This window comes from Canis lupus, chromosome 6 (assembly GCF_011100685.1).
Source record: "Canis lupus familiaris isolate Mischka breed German Shepherd chromosome 6, alternate assembly UU_Cfam_GSD_1.0, whole genome shotgun sequence".
Classification (NCBI taxonomy): Eukaryota; Metazoa; Chordata; class Mammalia; order Carnivora; family Canidae; genus Canis; species Canis lupus.
Genome location: NC_049227.1, coordinates 24854236 through 24868115, shown reverse-complemented (window position 1 = coordinate 24868115; position 13880 = coordinate 24854236). Strand labels below are relative to the sequence as shown.

General features: G+C 39.0%; 1 protein-coding gene across 2 annotated transcripts in view; it reads left to right on the top strand.

Annotated features, from left to right (window-relative positions):
- The window catches only part of LOC479821 (acyl-coenzyme A synthetase ACSM4, mitochondrial), a 55276-nt gene that overhangs the window by 39892 nt on the left and 1504 nt on the right, over positions 1-13880 (top strand). For both annotated transcript variants that reach the window (XM_038540168.1, XM_038540169.1), the window contains 9 exons: positions 4044-4187; positions 4993-5149; positions 7381-7460; positions 9418-9541; positions 10299-10379; positions 10510-10611; positions 11271-11398; positions 11496-11595; positions 13514-13633. In XM_038540168.1, coding sequence (XP_038396096.1) covers positions 4044-4187; positions 4993-5149; positions 7381-7460; positions 9418-9541; positions 10299-10379; positions 10510-10611; positions 11271-11398; positions 11496-11595; positions 13514-13633 — 1036 coding nt within the window. The remainder of the gene's footprint in view (positions 1-4043; positions 4188-4992; positions 5150-7380; positions 7461-9417; positions 9542-10298; positions 10380-10509; positions 10612-11270; positions 11399-11495; positions 11596-13513; positions 13634-13880) is intronic.

Genomic DNA, 13880 nt, shown 5'->3' with positions numbered 1-13880 from the left:
TCTAAGACATTTGTTATATGGCTCTTTATAGAAGAGCCAACGTCTGATCCAAACTGTAAGCTCCAAGAAGGAAGAGGCACTGTTTATCTGTTTAGTTGATCACTCTACCATATAGTTGGTATATTTGGTACTTAAGAAATATTGCTGAATAATTGAATGAACAAAACAGATCACTTAACCTTAAGTTTCCTCATATGTAAAATAGGGATAATTATGCTGCACATATCTCAAGTGTTGTTTTAAGGATAAAATAAGCTAAAATAAGCTATGTGGGAAAGTGCTCCTAAACTGTAAAAAAAAGGGGGGGGGGAACTAAAATGTCAATGAATGTTATTATCTTTCAATAGTTTCTTTTTAATAAACTATTTCAGATAAGTTTAAAGAAAGAGGGCTCCCTGTGAGGAGCCTGTTTCTCCCTCTGCCTGTGTCTCTGACTCTCTCTGTGTGTCTCTCATGAATAAATAAATAAATCTTAAAAAAAAAAAAGTTTAAAGAAAGAGATCGTGAATGTAATAGGGCAGGCAGGGTTTTTTGTTTCTTTCTTTCTTTCTTTTTTTTTTTTTTTTTTTGGTTTTGTGCTGAAATGAAATGTTATACTACTAATTAATATAAACCAAATTCTAATGGTCAGTCCCAAAATTCTCTCCCAGAGAATGGTTATGACAGATAATCCTATTACTGTCTTTTATAAGCTGTTAGATAGATAGATAGATAGATAGATAGATAGATAGATAGATAGATAGATGTGTAACTTTGGATAAGCCAAGTATCATCTCTGAAACTGTATCTTATCCACAGAATGGGGATAAAAATAGTATATACTTCACTGGGTTGTAGAAGAATTAAATGTGATGATGCATGTGAAGTGCTTAGCATGACACCTGGCACAGAGTAATCACTCCATAAATACTACAGTAATTATAATTACTCTTATTATTTTCAAGTTAATAAAGTCATTCAGAAGTGCAGTGATTCCCTAAGGTAATGGTATCCAGATTATTTGAATATGGATCTCCAATAATAAAATATTTTTAACACACTTCCCCAATACATGTATTATAAGTTATATACGTATACTTTTGTGGATGAATAGAATACATATCATTTGAAGTCCTAGTTTCTTTCTCATCCTAGGTGTCTTATATACCCCTGGGCAGCAAGCACCCCTACTTTAGAGGCCCCTGCCCTCAACAACTCTATAACATGCCATCGCGTGCCTATGAAACCTTAAAGGTGCCACAAAACTCAGAGGAAAAAAGACTTCTAACTCACATGAATTTCAAATTGAAATTTGTACGTTTGAGGGACAGTTTTCAAGATGAAGGGAATCCCTATTTCAAGCAACTTTGGAACATCATAACTCCAAAAATGCTATAGATGGTTTCTCAAAAACTAGGGAAAAGAGAGCTATTATTGCCAATATTTAGTCTTTCAGAAAACACCATGCAGCAAAACTAGGCAAATATCATCATTGTTAGTCGGTTTTCTACTCAAAGGGTCATTTGTTCTCCTTCTAGCTCCCAAGGATAGAAGTCCATGAACATTTCCTAAAATGTTCACATTAGGATAAAGAAAAGGTCAAAATTATGGGCCAGACTGATGTTTCTCTTTTCCTATCCTAGTAAAAAGAGCCTCCCTGTGGGTCTAAGACCCTGGATTCTGGTCCTGAGGGGACTGAAACAGTGTTTCAGGCAAGGGAACAATGAACAAAGATATGGAGGCAAAAATAATCCTGAGGTGTTCAGTTTAGGCTGGAGGACAAAATATGAAGTCAGAAGGGAATCCAGAAGGACAAGCAGAAGCCAGATTATGGCCTCTCCTATAAAGATCTCATATGCCATGCTAAAATCTTTAACGTGACCTACAAACAAGGGAAGCCAGCCTGACAAGTTTTAAGAAATGAAGTAGGGTCAGTTTAGGGTTTTAATGCAATTTCTCTGGCAGCTGTAGAGAGGATGAATTTGAGAAGAATCGAATTGGAATTAGAGAGGCCACTCTGGGACAAATCTAGTGGGGGAGAAGATGTGGGTCTGAATCCGTGCTCTGGTGAATGGGATAAGGGAAGAAGGCAAAGTAAAGAAGTAGCAGGACTTGAAGATTGATTGGACTTAGAGAATAAAGGAAAGAACCAAGGTTGATCTGCTTTTTAAGGTAGGTGACTAGATGGTTAGGTAGTATCAGCTGGAGAAAGAGTTGAAAGTTGGACATACGAATATTGAGGGGTCCGTGAACACCCAAATGTCCAGCAGGAGGTAGATACAGGAGTCTTAGACTCAAGGAGCTTAAAATACAAATGTGGAAGTCATCAACATATAATCAGTTCTGGAAAATCCAGAAAAATAAAACTCAGGTGTCCAACGAGAGTCAGACAATGAAATCACTAATTGAAAATCTCCTTGTCAGAGGTAGAATTCAGTGATTTATCAGTCTTTTTAAAAAATTTTACTTACTTATTCATGAGAGACACACAGATAGAGGCAGAGACATAGGCAGAGGGAGAAGCAGGCTCCCTGTGGGGAGCTGGATGTAGGGCTCAATGCCAGGACCCCTGAGCTGAAGGCAGATGCTCAACCACTAAGCCACCCAGGTGTCCCAGTGATTCATCAGTCTTATATAATATCTAGAGCTCATTACATCACCCAGTTACCCCATCCCGAGAACCCCCTCCCCTCCAGTAACTCAGTTTGTTTCCTATGATTAAGGGTCTCTTATGGTTTGTCTCCCTTTCTGATTTCATCTTATTTTATTTTTCCCTCCCTTCCCCCATGATCCTATATTGTTTCTTAAATTCTACATATGAGTGAGATCATATGATAATTGTCTTTCTCTGATTGACTTATTTCACTTAGCATAACACCCTCTAGTTCCATTCATGTCATTGCAAATGGCAAGATTTCATTTTTTGATGGCTGAGTACTATTCCATTGCATATATATACCACATCTTCTCTACCCATTCATCTGTTGGTGGATTTCTGGGCTCTTACCATAGTTTGGCTATCTTGGACATTACTGCTATAACATTGGGATGCAGATGGCCCTTAAGATCACTACATTTGTATCTTTGGGGTAAATACCTAGTAGTGCAATTGCTGGGCCATAGGGTAGCTCTATTTTCAACTTTTTGAGAAAACTTCATACTGTTTTCCAGAGTGGCAGAACCAACTTGCATTCCCATCAGCAATGTAAGAGGATTCCCCTTTCTCCCCATCCTCACCACAGTTTTCTGATTTGTTAATGTTATCCATTCTGACAGGTGTGAGCTGGTATTTCATTGTGGTTTTGATTTGTATTAAGGAAACTTTTTCCATAAAGCCTTTAAATTTCATTGACCATAACTGTACCATGTGCCCATTCCTAAATCAGTCTCTGGTATAAGAATTACCACAATTGGCTTAGGATAATCAAGATTCACTCCCTGGAGCTATATAAGGAACAGTCTCCCCTGAAGCATATGACTGCCTGATACCAGAACAAAATGAGAGTTTTATCAGTGCAAGGAAGAAGAATGGGATGCTATATGGTAGCACATGACTGTGTCTGCCAGTGATGTTGAAGATGCTGAATAATAAGTATTAAAAAGTTTGATTCAAATCCTCTTTTAGAGAAGATCTAAAAGATCTTCCTTTAAGTATAAAAACTCCTGAAATGTTAATAAACAATTCATAAAGATTCATTATTGATTTTTTAAAATGTAGATTAAAAAAACCTTAGAAAAAATGCTTAAGTAAATAAAAAACACATCCTTTTGTCATTGATATTGAAAGTCATCTTGGCTGTCAACGTGGCCTATACAGAGGTGGTGCTTAAAAAGAGAGAGCAATGAATTATTAAAGCTTAGCAAAGATCTACAAAATCCCTTTAGGATTTATTGAGAAATTCCTATCAAGGAGGTTTTGGATTAAGTTTTGTTCTATTAACTGCTTTCTGGTATCAAAGGGGCATAAGTAGCAGAGAGAAAAAAAATATATATGTATATTTATAATCTCAGAGTTAAACTTGTCTGCCATCTTTAGCTATCATATTGGGACCCATATTTTACAGATCCGCCTCTTCAGAGCACAATTGTGTGGAGACAGGAAGTCAAGAACCAATGGCCATTTATTTCACGAGTGGGACCACAGGCTCTCCCAAGATGGCCCTACACTCTCAGAGCAGCCTCGGAATTGGGTACACCATCTGTGGAAGGTAGGGAGGGAAACTGTTTTTGCTAAACTCTCCCCTGAGCTGCCAATATGTATATCCAACTGCCTAGCTGACACTTCCACTTGGATGACTATTAGATTTCTCCAGTGTAACATCTACAAAACAGAACCCTTTATGCCCCTGCCCAGCCTAATTAGGTTCAGTAAATGACACCATCTCACCAACTGATCAAGCAAGAATTTATGGGTTAAATAGGTGATGTGGATTAAGGAGTTCACTTGTCACAATGAGTACAGGGTGATGTACAGGAATCAACCTTGACCCCATGTCCACAACGGCATGTCTGGTTCCTTCTCACTGCCAGGTAAACTCACCCACCCAGAAAGGCCTTCCTAGGTATCCTAAAACTATCACATTTTCCTATTTTCATCAGAGCACTTATCACTACTTGAAATTATGATACTGATTTATATTCTTATTTTATTGTGTGTTTATCTACTATATGTCTTCCTAAAGTAAAAGCAAATATCTGATGGTATATCTCACTCACTACTCTGCCTAGCATATATTTGCACAATAAATATTTGTTGCATCAATGAACAAACTCAGAATATCATGTCAAACCCAGCCTCCCTCTCTACTTTGATTACCTAGGATTCTGAAAAAGTCCTCTAACAAAAGTAGGAGTTAGAATCGCTCATCCTGCCTTCAGGCTTCTTTTGGCCCTTCTCTGTAGCCATTGAGGTTCTGGCCAGTTTTTGAAGATATGAGTTTGTTTGCTTTCCTGCTTTTAAAATTTTGTTTCGGGTTTTTTTGGTCTGTCTTGTTGCTTCCCCATATCATTTAGGTATTGGCTAAACCTGAAGTCCTCAGATATTATATGGAATGTGTCTGACACTGGCTGGATCAAGGCTGCCATTGGCAGTGTGTTTTCATCCTGGCTTCAGGGAGCCTGTGTCTTTGTACATCGGATGGCACAGCTTGACACTGACGCCTTACTGGATGTAAGTCATGGCTACTAGCTACTACATCTTTCCCTTCGTTTCCCTGCCAAAACCACAAAGAAATGATTCTTCAGAATATAGTTTCCTAGGTTTCTGGAAATCATTCCTTTTTAGGAAATGAAGTATCTGGGGATTTGGCTTTTGAATGTATTTAATAGAGAAGGAACACCTACAACACTCTCCTGCTTCAAACTATTCAGGATTTGCTCACATCCCACCTAAGAGGTTCTAAATAACAGATTATGAGTCTCAAGTCTAAACAAATCTTTGGTTTCCGATTCAGTGAAACAAAAACAATAGGTGAAAAATCCAAAACCTGTATAGAGAAGATTGAAGGTAGAATTGCCTTTCTCCCAGAGAGGCTCCTTCCCATTTTCCCCTCACCCTGTGCTTCTCAGTTTGTGAATTCTCAGAACCCAATATTTGTCTTGAAATCAGGCATGCTTCTTCTCCGCCAGATACAGCTAGACTAAGGTATCAGATTGCTCTGATTTCTTTAGCCTTTAGAAAGATGTGATTCAGGCCAATTATCAACCATGAAAAACCAATTATGTTTAATGAAATACATATTATTAAACACCACACCTGTGTGTGAATAAAAGCTGTACTCACCCTGTTATTTTGCTAACTGGTCTGATAAGATGGCTGCAGGGTCTTAACAGAAATGGTGGCTAACATAAGAACTGGGACCTCTGCATCAGGTTTTACAAAGTGCCCTGAGTAGATAAACTAACTTTGCAGTTACAAAACCTGCATTTTAAGAAATAAGAATTTTAAAATAAAATACTAAATATTATATAATATATAAGTAAAATATATAATATATTCTTATTGTAATAATCTTATTTAATATATTAAATAAGGCATATTGACAATATAATAATATGTGGTATTGATATTAACTAAGTCTATTGAAATAAGAATATTCTTAGTTAAAAAAAGGAATATTCTGGGATCCCTGGGTGTCGCAGCGGTTTGGCGCCTGCCTTTGACTCAGGGCGCGATCCTGGAGACCCGGGATCGAATCCCACGTCGGGCTCCCGGTGCATGGAGCCTGCTTCTCTCTCTGCCTGTGTCTCTGCCTCTCTCTCTCTCTCTCTCTCTCTCTGTGTGTGTGACTATCGTAAATAAATAAATTTAAAAAAAATGTTTTAAAAAAGGAATATTCTTAGTTTACAAAGATAGTGTATTTTAAGTGCTCTAAAAACTTTATTCTTAGTTACATGCATTTACACTTATGAAGAACAGTTGGAATCCAGGGAGCAAGTACAGACAGTAGAAATGCTCACTTACAGATCAAAAGTTTTTCTTGATCTTTGACAATCCAGATAGCCTAGAAATACATCTTGAAAGGATTCTCTCAAATGCTTAAATTAAATACAAACTGTCAATTTATTATTTGATATACTGGAATCTCTCTAGAAATAGGGCATCTAGAACATGAGTATCTCTAGATTCAACATGTGTAGGTTATTATTTTTCTTCAAGGAGCTGGAGGTAAAATGAGTGGGGCAAATCTTAAAGTTAGGGAAAGACCTGAAAAACGCCTTACTAATGCATTTAATTCACGCAAAACGACTGTCTTTTTTTTTTTTTTTTTTTTTTTTAATTTTAGAGAGAGAGCACACATGCGCAAGCAGGGAGAGGAGCAGAGGGAAGGGGAGAGGGAGAAGGAAAGAATCCCAAGGAGACTCTACCTTGAAGGTGGAGCCTGCACAGGGCTCAATCTCGCAGCGTTGAGATCTTGACCTGAGGAGGTACCAAGAGTTGGAGGCTTAATCTAAGACTGAACCACCCATGTGCCCCAGGACTGATCTTTTTATAGAAAGAGTGTTGGAAGGTTTTGGTAGGTTAGTTTACATTCAGAGTGAGTACTGTGTAGGAATATATGGGCAGGAGGTTTCAAAATCCCATCGTGAAAGGTAATTTGCAGCCCTGAGGTAGAATAAACCAGTTCATACTTTGGAGTTGGTCTCAAATTCAACAATTTACTTTCAGTTGAAGTTGATTGTGTATGTCTATTACTGTAACATACACATTTTCTTTCCAATAATTGTAAATTCCCAACAGACATACAGCCACTAGTGACAACTAATAAATACTTGCTTTCTGATTCTTAGTAATGTCATATAATGGAAATGTCATGAAAGAGGATGAGGGGGTGCAGACAGCAGCTCTAGTTGTGGCCTCTAATTAACCATTTCTGACAATTGTCTTTCTCCATCATCCAGACACTCACGACTTATCCCATCACAACCCTGTGCGCTGCTCCCACTGTGTACCGGATGCTTGTGCAGAAAGATCTGAAAAGGTACTTGAGTGGAAACCTCCATTTGAAGCATAAACAAAAGCTGCAGTCCAGCATCACAGATCTCCCCCATTTCCGTGCAAGTTTCCTCAGTCTTGCCACTGTTCACATTTTTGGACCGAGTAATTCTGTATTGTTGGGGGCTGTCCTGTGTACTGCAGGATGTTGAGCAGCATACTACCCAGCCTCCACCTACTAGATGCCAGTAGAACCTCCCTGGTGACCATTAAATATGTCTGCAGATATTGCCCAAATTGCCTCTCAGCTTCCCCTAGAAATAGCCTCTAAGGGGCAAATAAATGTTTTTTCAGGGAAAATCAGAACCCTACAGTCCAAGAACTAACCTCCCTCTACCCCAAAATATAACTGCATTTATACTGCCTTGAAGAGAAGTTAATGTAAGTCTTATGACTTGAGGATTGTAATCAATTTATCCAAATCACCTGAACCCCTAGTGAACTTGCAATGTATATATACTTAACCAATATGAATTGACTGCATGAAAGAGAAAGGAAGAGAGAAACAATTTAAGTAGTGCAGCCTCACCTGTCCTCAGTCCCCCCAAGTATGGACACCCAGGAGAGAGAGTGCTGTGAAACAAAATAAAGCAGATCTGAAACCTCTCTTATCCTAGTCAGGGTCAACTCTTTTGTGGGCCTCAGTATGTGAGCATCTTTGTTTTCTTTAAGATTTATTTATTTATTTATTTATTTATTTATTTATTTGAGAGAGAGAGAGAGAGAGAGAGAGAAGGAGCATGTGGTGGAGGGAACAGAGGGAGAAGGAGAGAGAAACTCAAGCAGACTCTGCCCCCAGAGCATGGCATTTAACACAGGGCTCAATCTCACAACCCCAAGATCCTGAGACCACAACCCTGAGTTCACAACCCTGAGATTACAACCTGAGCCAAAACTAAGAGTCAGATGCTCAACTAACTGTGCCACCTAGGCATCCCTCAAAATGTGAACATCTTGCTCACATCTCAAGAGTAGTTTGAGGGCTTTCAAGGGTTACTTTGAATAGGCACAATTCCTGTCCTGCCCCTTGGAGACCTCAATGCATCAGAGCCCAGTGGTTTCAGATTTTCTCACTTGAGAAAGTGGGCAGCAGAGTAGTAAGGCCAGTAGTGAAAAGCTTAATCTCCAAAGTTAAACAAATGGGGCTCTACTGCTTACTACTAGTGAGACCTCAAACACTCAAGATGATCTAAGTAAGTATCCCTTAATTCTATCCATGAGAGAGGATTAAGAGCTGCCTCATGGGTTTCTGGTGAGAATTCAATGTACGTGGCCCACTTGGGGAGACACTACACAAATATTAAGTGCAGAGTAGTCAACTCAGCCCTTCATGAGGCCTCTGGCAATTTCTTTAAGTTCTCCCAGCCTCAATGTCCTCATCTGTAAAATACGGACATGAGGATTATGAGAGTGCTCCTAAAGCCCTCACAGCACAGTAAATGCTCAATTAATGTTAGCTGTTTTTATCACTTGGTTCATAATAACTGCTTAAGATTATTATCAGCATTTTCTCCTACTTTCTCCCCTCCTTTAACAGCCTGCTAAAATGCAAACTCTGTATAGAAATTTTTTTTTTAAGATTGTATTATTTATTCATGAGAGACATACAGAGAGAGGCAGAGAGGGAAGCAGGCTTCCCCCAGGGAGCCTGATGCAGGACTCCATCCCAGAACTCCAGGATCACGACCTGAGCCGAAGGCAGACACTCAACCACTGAGCCACCCAGGCGTCCCTGGAAATTTTACTTTAATCACTAACATGCCCCACATAATCTACAACCATGTCTGGCAAGATAGTAGGTGCTCAAAAATATTTGCTGAATGAACCTTCCTAACACTTGCCTTCTCTAACTCAGTTGCTTGTTAGAATTTCCTAATAATTTTTTAATGAAGGCTACTCAGACTTCTTCCCCCCAAAGACTCCATGAGACTCTGTGTCTGCAGATATAAATTCAAGAAACTACAGCACTGCTTGACCGGAGGGGAGCCACTGAACCCAGAGGTGCTGGAACAGTGGAAGGTACAAACTGGGCTGGAGCTGTATGAAGGCTATGGACAGACAGAAGTGGTATGTTTAATGGGAAATGTTGAAATTTTAGCATATTGGGAGACTTTCAACTCCAGAATGAGCCCCTGAAGAGCCCTGTTGGTGCTCTAAATTTTTATGGAGTTTCCTAGAATACTTTACCTTGCCATTAACTACCAGAACCTCTGAATTGCCCAATTAGGCTTGGCTAGAGGGGAATTAGGATTATTCCCTGCAGTCTTTCTGTTTTCTCCCCATTCAGAAGTCTTAAAAGCTAGGTTGGAGAGAGTCAGAATCATGTGGCTCATCTTCTCAGCGGTACTGAGGACATCAGAGAAGCCCCAGTGGGGAATTTATCCCAAGATGGCACCACTAAATGGCACCCTTAGTCTAAAAGAGCAGTTTTTCAAAGTATGGTCCAAAATCCAGCAGCATCAGCAGCATGTGGAAATTCGGTAGTAGCACAAATTCTCAGACATCCCACCCCACACTAGCTGGAACTACTGAATCAGAAACTCTGGGATGGAGCCTGGCAATCTGTGCTTGAAAAATGAATGTTCCAGATGATTCTGACATATACTCACATTTGAGAAGCACTGTTCTAAAATAATATGTGTGTGTATATGTGTGTGTGTATATATATATATATATATATATATATATATATATATATATGACAAGCATGCATGCCGAGAAAATCAGTCCAGTCAAAACTGACTCTTATGTTGTATTGTCATGATATAAATAGCTACAGAAAATGAATTTTTATATTCTTATATAAAACATGTTCTCTCAATAGGGAATAATTTGTGCCAATCAGAAAGGACAAGAAATTAAACCAGGCTCTATGGGGAAAGGAGTACTACCCTATGATGTCCAGGTGGGTAATATCTGACTGTTTCAACAAAGAATGTTTTACAGTTCTCTGCTATTCAGTGTACAACTATTCATAACCTGTTTTCATTTTGTAAAAAGAAAATTTTAGGAATCTAAATTTTCTTTCATTCTAGATTATAGATGAAAATGGCAACGTCTTACCACCTGGCAAAGAAGGGGAAATTGCCCTCAGACTGAAGTCCACAAGGCCCTTCTGTTTCTTCTCTGAATATGTGGTACAAGAATGGAGAATGTGCTACTCATAAGTTAATAGAAAGGTGGTATTTAGACTTGGGTACAAATTTCATATCCACCATGTGTTGCTGTGTAACCTTGGGCAAGTCACAAAATCCAAGTCTACTTCATCAACTGTAAAATGGGGAGAATATCACCAATCTCCTATGGGTTGTAAAGATTAAATTCTATGTATAAGAAACCAGTTGTCATGCTCGTCCCCAGAAAAGACAACTAGGCAAGCTGCAGAGAGCAGGGAGGGGGTGATATGGGACAGAAGAGGTGGAAGTGGGGTTTCCTTTTCATTATACTCTTGAACCTTTAGTATTCTACAGTAGGAACCACCTTTTAAATTTCTTTTTCTTTTTTAAGAATTTATTCATTTAACAGAGAGAGAGAGAGAACACAAGCAGGGGGAGTGGCAGGCAGAGGGAGAGGGAGAAGCAGGCTCTCCTATGAGCAGAGAGCCCATGGGGCTTGATCCCAGGATCCTGAGATATGAGCCAAAGGCAGATGCTTAATGACTGAGCCACCCAGGTGCCCTAAAAAAAATTATATTCTTTTGGAAATAGTATGTGCAATGTACTAGTCACTGCATGGGTGCCATATCCCTTTTTCTATCCTAACCAAATTCACCCCCAAAGTCATCTTTGATTCCTAGGACAATCCAGAGAAAACTGCTGCCACAATAAGAGGAGATTTTTATGTCACTGGAGACAGAGGCATCATGGACAGTGATGGGTATTTCTGGTTTGTCAGCAGAGCTGATGATGTCATCATATCTTCTGGGTTTGTATACTTGCCACTCTTACAGAGTAACAGATTGCCAGGGGGAGATCTCCTACTTGAGTGATATAGTGATCAAGGGCTTCTTTTCCTCTTCTAGGTACCGTATTGGGCCATTTGAAGTAGAAAGTGCGCTAATTGAACACCCAGCAGTGGTTGAATCAGCTGTGGTCAGTAGTCCAGATCCAATCAGAGGAGAGGTAGAGTAAATGTCATTAAAGTAGCAATTTCATATTTTCCAATTCTATCCATTTGACCACTCTGGAGAGTGAATCAGGAGTAGTCATGTAATTCTTGTTTTGAAGCACATGTGACAAAAATGTATACTAGGCACTCAACTTTACAAATGAGCTGTGTCCCAAGGGGGATGTATTAAGATTCTTTTAGTAGTGACAGAAACTCAACTCAAACTGACTTAAGTTTTAAAAAAAAAGGAATCTATTGGCTCACATGTAAGTGAGGTTTTCAGGTACAGCTACATCCAAGGATTCATGTCAAGTTAGCAAAACTCTGTCTTTCTTCATCTTCCTGGCTGTTGTTCTTTAGGTTGGCTCCATTCAGGTAGGTTCTTCCTACTTGGTAGCAACCGACTCCAAATGTACACAGCATAACAACCAGTAAAGGAGACAGCTCCTTTTCTAACAGTTTCAAGCAATTCCCAGAATAACATTTGCCTATCTTAGATCACATATCTAACCAATGTGGTCCAGGGAATGGTATATGCTCACTAGCCAGACCTGGATCATATACTGGTCATTGGAGGTAGAAGTTAGTGCCAACACCTCCAGAGAGAGAAGTTAGGGTAATACTCCATAGGAAAATCAGTGTACTATTACTAAAAGGGGCCATTAGGTGCTGCATAAGAAAAAGCAGATTTTACTGTGTGTATGACTGTCATGGAAATCAAACTACATTTTTTCACAGAAACAATGAAAATAGAAGGTGGTTGCTAGGTTCCCAAACAAGTCCCACAAGCCTACTTAGGACCTAATGAAAGGGAACTTGGGGGATGACAAGACTTAGTTTTAGGAGGAAGCCATGTAGTATGGAAGGTAGACATTTCCTTTCCTCAAGGAAGTTTCTTACAGACTCAGCAAAATTTCAAAAACAGCTTGTGTATCAGCATCCTTTCACATCTCCTTCTCTGATGCCATTTTTTTTTTTTTGTTAAGACTTTACTTATTTGACAGAGAGAGAGAGAGAGAGAGAGAGCACAAGCAGAGGAGTGGCAGGCAGAGGGAGAGGGAGCAGGAGTCTCCCCACTGAGCATGGAGGCCAGTGTGAGGCTCTATCCCAAGACCCCAGGATCATGACCTGAGCCAAAGACAGAGGTTTAACCAACTGAGCTACCCATGCACCCTCTACAATGTCTTTTACATATCAGTGAGCCTCTGCAGTGACTCTATCGATCCCATACTCAAACCTCCTGTACCACCTCCACACTCAATGGATTCCATTCTTCAAAGCATTTTTTCCTGCCACCATATTCTCATTCTCTCAATATATTTGATTTCATCTGAACATTAGAAGTAAATACCAACTGGAATCAGTGTATGAATAATTGATAATTTAAATTATACTTAACTAATCTCAGTAATTATCTAATTGGTGGGTTTTGAATAGTATTCAGAAGAGAAGCAAAAAATATTTAGCAGAAAAGACTTTTCAGAGGTAGATGAATCCCTCCTGAGAGTTCATCTTGCAGCATACAAATCCCTCCACCAAACCTCCCCAAATCCCTTTCAAGCCATATTCTCTGGAACCATTTGTCTCCCTATTACATGCTTCTAACAGTGTAGGTTTGAAGTGGTCATCTGTAAATCAAGAACTGCCTGTATAATATTAGGACCCCGACTGAAATGTTAAATATATGTGTGACATGTAAATAAAACTCAACTTTTAGCTTTATCGAAACACTGTTCTCCTCACACTCAAACCATTTATCTGGAATTAGATCTCAAAACCTGACTTGTATCCAAGCTCTTTTCAGAGGAGATCTCTGGATTTGCATCAAGCTGCTATTAACAAATAATTTTAAGTACCTGTGTTCAGCCTTGGTTCCAACTCTTGATGTGTCTGAAAAACAAACATCAATATAAATGGACTTTTCTTCTGCAGGTAGTGAAAGCCTTTGTTGTCTTATCTGCACCCTTTAAATCATCCAACCCAGAGAAATTAACTCTTGAACTTCAGGATCATGTGAAAAAAACAACTGCACCTTACAAATATCCAAGAAAGGTAAGTATTTTTTGCCCAGAAGTGAAGAGTGTTATCAAACAAGCTCTAAGCTATTAAGTACATAGATTTTATTAGCTTTTAACTTTAGGGTAGCTCATTATGTAAGTTGAAGACACCTATTTTAACTTGTTTAGCCCTAATAATTTTGCTTTAGAAAATTTATTTTAGAACACTTAATGTTTGATAAACTAGTTTTGATCAACTCTGCAACACTGAGTATCTACTTTATAAAGAAACTCATCAGTTT